This window comes from Pelodiscus sinensis, chromosome 1 (genome assembly GCF_049634645.1).
Source record: "Pelodiscus sinensis isolate JC-2024 chromosome 1, ASM4963464v1, whole genome shotgun sequence".
Classification (NCBI taxonomy): domain Eukaryota; kingdom Metazoa; phylum Chordata; order Testudines; family Trionychidae; genus Pelodiscus; species Pelodiscus sinensis.
This window is the reverse complement of record NC_134711.1, coordinates 131562558-131575280: the sequence shown is the minus strand read 5'-3', so window position 1 is coordinate 131575280 and position 12723 is coordinate 131562558. Positions and strand designations below refer to the sequence as shown.

General features: G+C 39.3%; 1 protein-coding gene across 1 annotated transcript in view; it reads right to left on the bottom strand.

Annotated features, from left to right (window-relative positions):
• ANO2 (anoctamin 2) overlaps positions 1 to 12723 on the bottom strand; it is a 264010-nt gene that overhangs the window by 215776 nt on the left and 35511 nt on the right. The window contains exon 2 of the mRNA XM_006128152.3: positions 1235 to 1333. Within this exon, the coding sequence (XP_006128214.2) occupies positions 1235 to 1333 (99 nt within the window). The remainder of the gene's footprint in view (positions 1 to 1234; positions 1334 to 12723) is intronic.

Below are 12723 nucleotides of genomic sequence, written 5' to 3'. Positions count from 1 at the left end.
TTGGCCTGACCCAGGTTGGCTATTCTGATTTTCTTATATAGAGCTGAAATCTATATGCCCCTTTGCTGTTACCCACTAGACCCCCCTCCTCTTCCAGAGCTGAGATAGATCCCAAGAGTCTTGACAGGGTCTCTCTCCACAGACTTAGTAACAAAGTAAGAATAGACATTAAAATGTTAAGACTAACTAGTGTCCCTTAAGTGACTTGCCACAAGATGTCAGACTATGTTAGTGTTAGCGCTTGAGTGGCTCTAATATTTATTTAATTTTCTTTCTTTTATATATAAATTAGATACAATGCTCCTGCTAACTGCTAAGTTGCCTGCCAAAAAAAGCAGAGTTTTCCAGTGCCTCAGTAGATAGAATTGATATGGGGCAGAATTGATATGGGGCAGGAGGGAGGGAGGAAGGAATTGATTCTTCCCTCCCACTCCCCATTTGGTTCTTGACTTCTACTGAGCATGTTCAGTAACACTGCTGAAGCTGCTGTACTCAGTCTGCCTCCCCATGCTCTCACTCTCCCCTCCCCCCCACCCATCATGGCATGCCCAGGTGGGGCTCCCCTTACCCCCCTACCAGAATCTGAAACGGCGCTCCTGGCTCTAAGCAACAGAAGCTCGTCCAATAAAAGTATTATCTCACCTATCTTGACTCTCTAATATACTAACACCAACACGGCTACAATACCACTTCAGAAATCTCACCCTTTCTTCTTTGACTGTCACCCCATCAGTGCAGATATTTCCTGTTTTCTGTATTTGCACAGAACCCAGCATAATTAGATCCTATTGGAGCCCTTTAGAACTGCCAAACCATAAATAATTCCTAGTAATAATGAAAAGAATTAGTGATAAACAAGATGTACAATATTACTTCTGGGGCCTGATAAAGCTGCTTGAAAAAACAACTTGACCAGAGATAAAAGCATGTACATTAAATGAGAGAAGTTCTTTTAATACTTATGGTTGGGATTTTCAAAGGATTCTCAGGAAATTTGGTACCCCTTCCAATTCAAATTCAAGGAAAATCACGCATTTAGTCCAACTGTGAATATTAAGTAGCACTAAAATAATTCATTGATTTAAAAAATAAAAAGCCCGATCTCCTCTTAATGATTTTAAATCTTTGTAACTCCATTGGCCTCAGTGATGTTACTTCTGATTTATATTGGTTTGAGAGGAGAATCAGACCCTTAATGTTTTTGTTTGCCTAACAGATATGAAATGGTTCTTACCTTTTTAGTGGGCATTTTTATTTTCAGAATTTCTGCTTCTCGACTAAGCACATTCCAGGGTGCGTGTATCCGCACAAAGCTCAATCCTTGGGTTTTATTCTGAAACAGAAAAAAGTGAAAATTATATCTTTCAACAGGAAAGTACAGCAACAAGGCCTTCAAATATTCTAAAACCCCCTCATTCATTGCACAAAGTAGAAGCAGCGAATTACAATATAAAATTACCATTACTGTACAGCAGCTACCACATTATTGTCGGAATGTGAGTGCCGGCATAACGCATCGCCCTACCAGAAGCACCTCTTATTTTCTTAACACAATAGCAGTGTATCATTTCTTAACGTATGCCATTGCTAGTCGTAAAAGTGATGTATTTGCAGTAAGTAACTAACATTTATTACTGTATGATAGCTCTGTAGTCAGGAGACTATAAAGAAGATTAGGAAGAACCTGGTGGCTCATAAGTTTTAAAAATGGTACAGAACATTATTGTGAGAATTCTTCTCCCACTGAAGTCAATAAGATTCCCATCAACTCTAATGGAATCACATATCAGCCAAGGTGGATCTATTTTGAAAATCCTACCCCTAACCTTTGATAAGCAGGTGGCTGGTTACAGCCTTTCTCGACTTCCCCTTCCTTCTTACAGATGGTGTAGCTGCAAGAGGAAAGCTCTGCTCTTTTCATGAATATGTATAAACTTTTACCCACTCTCCGCCAACTCGTGGGCAAATTGCAACCAGAATCATTTCCACCCATAAATATTATCTCATAACAATGAAGGTTCGACATAAATAAGAGAAGTGGTCAGAAAATTATGGGTTTTTCCCCCTGTGAGACCAGGTGGGTGAGATATTATCTTTTATGAGATCAGCTTCTGCTTTCGAGTTAGAGTTCTTCAGTTCAGCAGAACAGACTGTTTGTTTAGCGTAAGTAGTTGACACATACTCTAAGTGACCCTTAAGGTGAAACATTCCATTAATACTTCTGCAGTTATAAGGGAAAATGGGAGTGGGGGGGGGGGGAGTTTAGTGGGTTACAGATTGTTGTAATAAGTCATAAATCCAGTTCTTGATTAAGACCATGATTTTTCGTGTTTAGCAAAGTTACAGATTTAAGCTCCCAGGTTTGTCTTTTGAAGGTGTTGTGGAGGTTTCCTTTGAGGATAAGAACTAAGAGGTCCGATATGGAGTGACTATTTTCACCCACAAATGATATATTGCTTTTATCTGTCAACATTTTTCCATGTGAATTCATTTGAGAGTGTAGTGATTATCTGATCTTACCCATGAAATTTTAGTAGAGGCATTTAGTGCACTGAACGAGTTACACCACATGTTGGCTATGTCTAGACTGCAGAGTTGGATATGTGTAGATTGCCACGTCCAGGGAACGTGTATGCTTTTTTGGAACAGTTTCCAAAAGGGAACACAAAGGGAACAGTTTCCAAAAAAGCGGGCACATTCTTTCGGCATGCCTGTATTTCTCATTTTATGAGGCATAAGGGATCTACCGAAAGAGGAGGTTTTTCCACTTTTGGCCCTGGTTCACAATTTGCGTATCTTTTTCTGAAAAAAAAAAAAAGCAGTGTAGACATGGCCATTATGAAATGCATGTGTAGGGCACTTTGGAGTTTGATGGCATGTGGTTGAGAAGCGCTGCATGGAAAAATTGACTGTCAAGAAACCGAAGGTTTTCAGTCAAAACCCAAATCATTTTAGTGGGATTATCTCCAATGAAAAGTCAAAAAAAAAATGTGAAAAGCAGAGAGATTTCAGAAAAAAAGTTCACTGAGTCAAAAACTCAATTTTCCCTTGAAAAACAATTTTTTAAAAATTGGCCAGGCTTAATAAATATTTCTTCTCGGTCTGAAAGTCTTTTGGAGCACCTTTATATTTGCCTTTATTTCAAAAATATTCTCTCCCTCTGGCCGGTATGTATTTACTTATTTTAACCTGGTAACTGCACTGTTTGGCATTGTAAGTAATTTTAGGATACAATTCAGACAAAATAAAGTGTCTATAATCAAGTTGAAACATATTGGTTTCAGAAGTTTGCAGAACTACATTTCCACCATTTGAATAGGATATGAATGTAAAGGGGCTCTTGTAGACCACCGCAAATGTCTGTTGAACATTATAGAATATTTCCAAACAAACACAAAGGGAAGCCCCAAAGCCTTTCCATTCTTTATGCCAACATTTTGCTCTCAGGGCCCTCAGCTCTGAAGCAACCATGAAGATTCAAACATTGGTTTCAGTTTGCATTTCTGCAATGGAACAACATTATACTAGAGTGAATCGTAAAACGCCTGGTTTTAGTAACATTTCTCACCAGTCCACAGGGGAAGTCAGCTTTAAGAGTAGGAAGTAAAATTTTGCTGGGCATAAGCAGATGTTCTGGATAATAATTTGTTGAAAAATTAACAACAGATGAGAGTTTAAATGTCAATCAGTAACGATCAGGAGGCCTTCTCTTAGTCTTTTGGCTAAAATAGAGCAAGGCGTTAGTTTAATATCTCCTATGTCCTCTATCTGGGGACTCTATCCTGCATTGGCAAGAAGAAGAGCTTTGTGATCTAATAGGTCTTTTCCAATTCAGGCTCCTATGACTGCATAGATTGGAAAGAAAATCAGTCACAGATAGACCAAGAGGAAAGACCAGATGAAGGATATGACCTTTTTGTATTAGAGCAGACATATGTTGGAAAGTAGTACAATGCATGAAGTGATATCAGATGCTAAGGAATCACAGATAAAAAGGCCCCCACAATAGAAAATTGAGATCATTTTAATAAAGACCTAATACAAATTCAATAAAGAGGAGAAAACAGGAACAGGTGATTCTTGTTGGAGGGTAAACAAAAAATTACAACATAAAAGAGTGCTGCATATTTGGTCTGGGATTACAATGTCCCACATCTTCCTACATTTTCCTAACCTAAGAGGAAGAATCCCAGGGCATGTACAATTAGTGCATTCTCACCAGTGTTCTCGTACAAAAGGAATAGAAATGAAATGGACCATGAAATCAATCTCTTATGAGCATTCTCTCAGTGGACACATCACCTAGCCTTCCACTGAACTGCTAAAATAAAATGCTATCCTAGCTAATCTTCTTCCAGTGAGGCTTACATCTGCACAATTTTTGAAGCTTTTCCATTTAGTCATTCTTCCCTCTGTCCTTTTGCTGCTATTATTATGTTTGAGTTAGAGTCACATTGGTGAAGTTCTGTTTAACTGAATCATTCCTGAGCAGGTTCTTCTCCTGCGGACATTATCACAAATTAGAATGTGTTTTCTGAATTTTCAGTGTAGATTTAGAACTGGCTACTGGAATCCTACACTGCACTGTACTGTGGAGTATGATGTGATTAATCTTCAGAGACGTTCACAGTACATGCATTTCTGAGTACGAGTTTATATTTGCTACTATGAGGTACTCTGTGTTTCCTGCTTTTAAAACTCTCAATCACCATTGTTTATTGAAAATATTTGACTCTCATCTGCACTTTACCATCTCTGCTCTGTGCTGGCTAGGGTTATTTTTGTCTGACAATTCATACACTATTTAATAGAGAAGTTCTTGGGCAAGTCCTTTTATGGTTACAGCTGATGTCCCACAGGATTTGATTTCTTGGCACTGAATAGTCTTCTGTCTATAGCCTTGCACAATCTGATTTTATCTCAAATGTCTTTGAATATTGTTATGTAGTCGACAAACAGATTTGTTGTTATGCTAACCATTATTAGTCAAATGCATATTCCATACCACTAAGTTCTTTGATTAGGTTTCAAGAGTAGAAGTTTCAAAGGATTAGTTCTGAAATATTCAAAATTAATCTATTGAAAAAACTTCCACTTTTGAAACTCAAAGAATGTTGTGATGTGGAATATAAATTTGACAAAAAATATCAGAAAAGCAAAAAAATCTGTGTCAATTGACTCAAATTCTTTTTATTTTCAACTATATTTTTGCAATCTTTTCCATTTCACTAAGGGAAGTCAGCATTAAAGTTAAGTGGAACAAAATTTGAATGTTACTTTTCAATCAGCACATTAACAAAAAAAAAAAATTCAAATATTTCTTTCATTCTATTGACTTTTCTTGATTATTTGAAACAGGACTCTGCAGCCCGTTAGCTGGATTATAATGAATGCTGTAATTTTCTTTTGTTATAATTTATGCAATTATATTTCAGAGGTTTAATTAATATAGTTAACATTTCTCCAGTGTCTTGTCCCATCTGTCAGTATTACATTGTAAAATAAAGTATAGTAAAAGATAACCTTCAATCATGTACACTGGATGCTGATTTAAAATCCATTGCAAAGTTATTATTACAATTGGCTTTAAAAGTTCAATTTTTTAAACTTTTCAACTACAGTTCATTGAAGATGTCTGCTTTTCTTGAAAATATGTTCATTTAACTGAAAATTGAAAGATTTTTGAGTTTGGCATTTTTTATTTTTGACAAAAACTGAAATTTTCCACTGAAATATTTTCATTTTCCATGGAGTGGAAGACATTTTTGTTAGGTCATTGTTGACTGTTTTGCTATACGAAGTGTACCAATTGCTTCATTTCTCTAGCCAGTATGAACTGTGTAATATGTGTCTTTCTTAACCACTTATTTATACTACTCCCCTTTGAATTACATTATTATGTAGGGCCGGCATTTTGGCACCTGAGGCGGGGAGCCCCATTTTCTCTTGCTTGGGCCAAAACTTTGAAAGGTCTGAATTCTGCCTTCTTCCTGTTCTACTCTCTCATGGTATTGCTCTGCTACCTAGATATGCACAAGCAGCAGACACAATTTTCTACACTCTGGGTCCTAGTGGTAAGAAATCAGTGCTTCTTGCAGAAATACTACGCTGCTCCCATTCGGGCAAAAGTCCTTTTGTGCAAAAGGGCCAGTGTAGACAGCTCAGATTTGTTTTGCGCAAAAAAGCCCCGATCACGAAAATGGTGATCGGGGCTTTTCTACGCAAAAGCGTGTCTAGATTGGCACAGATGCTTTTCCGCAAAAAGTGCTTTTGCAGAAAAGCGTCCGTGCCAATCTAGATGCTCTTTTCTGCAAATGCTTTTAATGGAAAACTTTTCCGTTAAAAGCATTTGCGAAAAATCATGCCAGTCTAGACGTAGCCTTTAGGTATACTGGCATTTTCACATGGTTGCTCAAAGAAATAGAACTCCACTCTGTAAGTCATCAGAAGAAAACAACCATGACTGAGGAGGAGAAGAAAACTAAGCAGAAACTACTCAGATACTATCTATCTTCCATGTTATCCATCAGCTTCAGGGCAATGCCTGTCTGTCTTCTGCTCATTGGAATAACTGAGTTCTGTTGTATGAAAATGCACTACTCAGAATAAGGCCTGACACATGGATGCTCCCTCCTTACCAAACCCAGCCGTATCATTTGCACATTTAGAACCGGAATCTCACAATGTTAAGCTCTGTCTGCACTTAGAGCTGGAGGTGCGATTCCCAGCTCACAGAGTTTTATTTATACTAGCACTTGTCGAGCGTGTTAAAACAGCAGCATAGCCACATGGGTGTGGTAGGCAGCAGTGGTGGCACTACCCCAGTGCTACAGTCTGGTTTGTGTTCAAAGTGCATTCCCATGTTGCCACCAATTCAACGCAGGCCACTGCAGCTACATTACTACTATTAGCATGGCATGCTAGCTTGGGGAGTGCTAGCATGAGTGTGTCTACACGGGCTAGGAAATCACACCTCTAGCTCATAGTGTAAACATAGCATAAGTTACAGTGAGTAACCCGTTACATTGCAAATATGAACTAAAGTGCTACTTTGAGAGACTAAGGGTTTCACAACTGGGCATTTATACCTCCAGTCTTTTTGTGGAAACCATATTTAAAATCAATACAAAATATCAGTATATACCAAACACGCATGGTAATTAGTGGAGAAAAGTTCGCAATTGTTTCACACTTTTTGATTGACCAATATCAGATGACATATATGATAGAAGCTACAGACACTAACAGTTAAAGGATCCAGTGTACAAGTTCTCCACAGTTCAGCAAAACCCATCATCTTGCCATCCACAATGAGTCACTCAGACACCATATGTGCCAGTCGTGTTTGCAAATGCCCTTGCTCAAGTTAAATTCTAGTTACAGGACTCCAATCCTGGAAAACTGAAACTGAAGTGAGGATGTGTATGCTGTGATACTGCAAATAAATTAATATAAATACTTGCTACTCCTCTGGTAACTAATGGAGAACCTTTGTTGCTGCCCTACACACCAGCAGGTGTAAAAGGTATTAACTAACCTCTGGTAACTAGTCGTGTCCAATCGTTAATTATTGTACCAAAAACTCAGGGTTTCGACATGATCATCACCACCCTATTTTAGCAGGCAGATTCAGACAGGGATTAAAAATGACACAACACTGGGACATCTGTATTGTGAGACTCTACATCTGTACCAGGTGTTAGCATTTTAACAACCCTTCTATTGATAAAAAATACAAAAATAATTTACCACATATCTTGGTCACCAAAAGTGATGGTATCAGAGGTAGAAAGAATGGCACAGTGGATAGGGCACTAACCTGGGACTTAGGATATCTGGATCTAATCCTCTGCTTTGCCACAGACTTCCTATGTGATCTTGGGCAAGCTACTTTGTTCCTCTTTGGCTCAGTTCCCGCCTATACTATGGGGACATGGGGATAATAGCATTGCCCTACCTCATGGGGGGAGGAGGGGAGGACAAATATCTTGAAAATTGTGAAGTGCTACAATTGTATTTGTTATTCCATGCTCCTTTCTGCAGTCCCCTTCTGCTCAGCAGGCTCTCTCCTGTTTTCCCTCCATAATGCCAGCATGACCCTTCTCCTCTGGACTAAGAAGTTTCATAGAATCCATAGGGCTAGAAGAGGCTGCAAGGGTCATCTAGTCTACTCCCCTGCCAAGATGCAGAATTGTTTTGTCAAGGGACATGGCTGTCCACCCGCCTTTTGAAAACCTCCAGCGAAGGAGCGACCTCTTCTTGTCATTCCTTTTCATAGTGTTAGGAATATGTGGATTCATATCCAAAATCCATAGGCTACTTGTATTATTTAGACCTCATTGGGGACTCTCTCTCTTCTGTGTTTGCATAGTGCCTTCCATAGTGGCCCCACAAGTAGCTGCTACTGTAATGCAAAAATACATTTAATAACAACAACAATAATAATCAGTACCCACCAACTCCTCAAAAATATTCTCAATCCTAGTCAACTACAATCAATCTTGTCCTCCAGTAAGGCATCTTAAAGAGGGCTGATGTACAGCTGCAGAGTACGAATGCATTTAATGAAGTTAGAGCTAGTCTCCATCCATTTTAGATAAGCATTATGTTTTGTTTTAATTGCTCAGCCTTGGAGCACAAAAGGCATGTGACACGCACATCTCAGATCTAGACTTCAATGGAGTGACAACTTACACAAGCTTATGATCCATTTCTCACTCCCCACTGTCTGCCCACAGGGAACATCTTGATGCCCTGGTTACTTTATTCTCCCATTTCCATCTCGGAGCATCACTGGTTAAAAACTGGCACGTTAGCAGCAACAGAAAAACCTGGGATGAAAATTTCAGCCAAGAGTCTCAGAAAAAACTTATTGCAATCGAGGCTTGAATGAAACAGCTGACTCTGCACATTCCTTTTAAGTGCATGGCATAGCTACTATTCCTGCCAAATTCATCCAATACACCTGTAGTGCAAAGTAAAATATCAGAGAAGAGGTTACACTGAGAAGGTAGTGTTGAGCATAAAGTGGCTGTGAGAGGAAGATGATAGAAGAAGTCTAAACATCTGCTATCCCGCATCAAAAAAATGATAAAATATAATGATGCATTGCAGAATGAACACATGAGGTGTTGTAAATCCAAGTACAAGTAGTACAAATGCTGGACATTGGACTACTGAGTCTACCACCCTTAGAGAAGAGACAGGACTTAGTATTTCTATAATATTTATTGAAGTACTTACGCATAGGTGAATTAGAGTTAACTTGATTGATTTTATAAGGAAATAGATTCCTGATTCTCTCTCAAAAAAACACGTAATTGGAGCTGAATGTTCATTCTGGATTTCTACCCTCAATCCCCCGCACAAAAAAAGGATACACAGTGATAATTTAGCAAAACAAGTCTTGCAAGACAAAGGTCCCCAGTTAATAAAAATCAACACAGGTCCACTGAAGTCAAGGGAGTTGCAATTTACCCCTGCTGTTAATCCTACTTTAGTGAAAGGGCCAGATGGAAAAGGTACTGTATATAGTGAGTACAGTCTTCTACTTAGAGCCCTGTGTGGATACAACATTGTTATCCACATCTGCATCTGCAAAAATGAGCTGTGATTATCCATGTCGACATATGTGGATGCAGATACCTGCAGATATCTACAAATGTTCAGGGTTCTAGATACAAAATTTGAATCCATATCAGCATCTGCATCCACAGATGCAGATACCCGCAGACATAAAAGGGATACTTGTGGATTCTCTTATTTATTTATTCTATTTATTCTATTGACTATTTATTCTACTGAAGGGCTTTGTTTATTCTATTGCGGGTGCATCTACACAGTAACATTATTTCAAAATAACTAGTGTTATTTTGAAATAACTTAGTCCACATCTATACAACAGGCAGCTATTTCAAAATAATGTTGAAATACTGTCAAGCTGGAGGACTTCTTACTCCGACTCCTGTGACCTCATTGCATGAGGAGTAAGAGAAGTCGGAGGAAGAGAGCTCTATTTCAAAATAAGTGCTGTGTAAATGCTCCCAATTTCAAAATAAGCTATTTGGAAATAATCTACACAATTGACATAGTTGAATTTGCGTAGCTTATTTTGAGTTAAACCTTGCTGTGTAGACGCACCCTGAAGTGCTAATGTGGGCTATTTAATTTAATTATTTCAGTTGAATCTTCCTTCCAACTTGCAGACTACTGTTGTCCAGAAATTAAATATTTAGCCAAATTAATACTTTTCTTGCTTTTTGGTGGGTGCTTATCTATAGCTATTAATCATTGCAATTTCAAAAGGCCGCTTATTTAACAAAGCAGGGACAAGATTTTCAGAAATGTGTGTCTAAATATAAGCACCTAAATTCTCATTTGGAATCAACTGCTCAGAGATAGCTTTCGCTGGTGTCACACTAAGATCAAAATCTCTTACAACCAACAAATGTTCAGAAAGATAGACATAAAAAAATGCTCAATAATAAAAATCATCATAAGAACCTAAAAGAAGAAAAACCCACCCAAATCAGACTTCCTAGCAAAGGATGGGAGGAGAAAGTGTGTCTATCCTGCCACCTCTTGTATTTTGGCAGTGTGGATGGAAAAACTTGTAGTCAGCTGGCCTGGCTGCACTTAGTGCCAAATCAGTTAGCAATGCAAGCCAAGTTTCTGTAAAATACATCATATCAAACTTAATTATCAATAATAAAATCAACAAAGTTCTTGTGTCCAACCAGTTGACATTAAAAAGGGTAAAATGTAATTTCACGTGAGGGACTGAGGCATGCTAATTTTCAGAGAGATTTACTACTGAAAACAATTTCCCAGATGAAGCAGCAACAGCACGGAAGTCAATCTTTAGACCAGATAACCATATTACCAGGCAGTGGATTAATGAAATAATAACTGAGCCAATATCCCAGGGGACTCACCATACAAGTGCATAAGATGGAAAAATGAAAATAATGAAAAAATAACTCAAACTAGTAAACAACAAAATGGCCCATTTAAAATAGCATACTTTTATCATTCAGAATTGTGTCTGAGATATCAATACAAAAATCTTATCATTCAATTTCATGATGAAAAAATTTATTTGAACCATAATCAATCTATTCTCCAGTCAAAAGTATTCATGACAACCATTGTACATAGATATTTTGGTATGATCTAAGGCTTCCCATCTTGATGGGTACAACATGATTAGGTGATGCTTGAGCGGAACCCGCATTCCACAAATTAGCAGTAACTCTGGGAAGGCTGGACTTGTGTCAGGGACCAGACCAGCTAAGACCAGCTGCTGGCTTGCTACTTGACTAGCTTTGCTGGTGGGCAGCCAATGAGCCTAGCTGTATTACCTTGGAATGGAAAATCCAAAATTCCTGATTGGCTACTGGCTTAGTAATCTTGCATGTAACTCTGGCTTCCCACCACTGATCAAGAGCTACTCAGTTTGTACCATGTTTACAGCTGTCCTTGCTCTAGTTCTAGCTGTGTTTCCAGTCTCTGCTCTAGCCTCTGGTTGCCAACTTTCCAATGGATGTACTTTTGAGGCCCTGCCCCAGCTCTGCCTCTTCCCCCTATGGCTCCACCTCTCCTTTGAGGTCCTGCCAGACTTATCTAGGTGAAACCTGGATGGGAGGCTCTATCCCTGAAGTATTGACTCTGGATTCTGTCCTGGGCCTGCTCCTGGACTCTGCCCACCATAAACCCAGCTCTAACCAGTAGGTTGAACTCAACTATGAGGCTCAACTGTCCAAAGCCTGGTTGGCTATAGCTTGCCTCTAGAGCATAGCAATCTCAGGATCTGATCTGAGGCATGGGCCCAGAGAGCCACCTTCTGCATGGCCATTGTGAGCCTGCACCTCACATGAGCCAGAACTCACAGGGAACGTGGCCCCTGATTGGTCCCTGAGGAGCTAATGCTGCGGGGGGGGGGGGGGGGGAGGAAAGAGGGCTATTTATTTGCTCATTGATTGTTTGCTAATTGATTAGAGCTGGAATGAACTCCTGCCTCCCTGAAGGCAGTCAGAAGGATCTTTTGTGATGCCAGAAGTGCCTAACACACATAGACACTGGCATTTTATAGGACTGTACCCAAACCAATCAAGCTTACTGAGATCTAGGATTCCAAACTGGGCATTAATTGCAGTCTTACATGATGGCAGTTCAAATGGTCTGGAGACCATTTTTACAGAACATAAGAACATAAGAACATAAGAACGGCTGTACTGGGTCAGACCAAAGGTCCATCTAGCCCAGTATCCTGTCTACCGACAGTGGCCAGCACCAGGTGCCCCAGAGAGGGTTGACCGAAGACAATGATCAAGCGATTTGTCTCCTGCCATCCCTCTCCAGCCTCTGACAAACAGAGGCCAAGGACACCATTTTATCCCCTGGCTAATAGCCTTTTATGGACCTAACCTCCATGAATTTATCCAGCTTCTCTTTAAACTCTATTATAGTCCTAGCCTTCACCGCCTCCTCTGGCAAGGAGTTCCACAGGTTGACAACACGCTGTGTGAAGAAGAACGTCCTTTTATTAGTTTTAAACCTGCTACCCATTAATTTCATTTGGTGTCCTCTAGTTCTTCTATTATGGGAACTAATAAATAACTTTTCTTTATCAGCCCTCTCCACACCACTCATGATTTTATAGACCTCTATTATATCCCCCCTCAGTCTCCTCTTTTCTAAACTGAAAAGTCCCAGTCTCTTTAG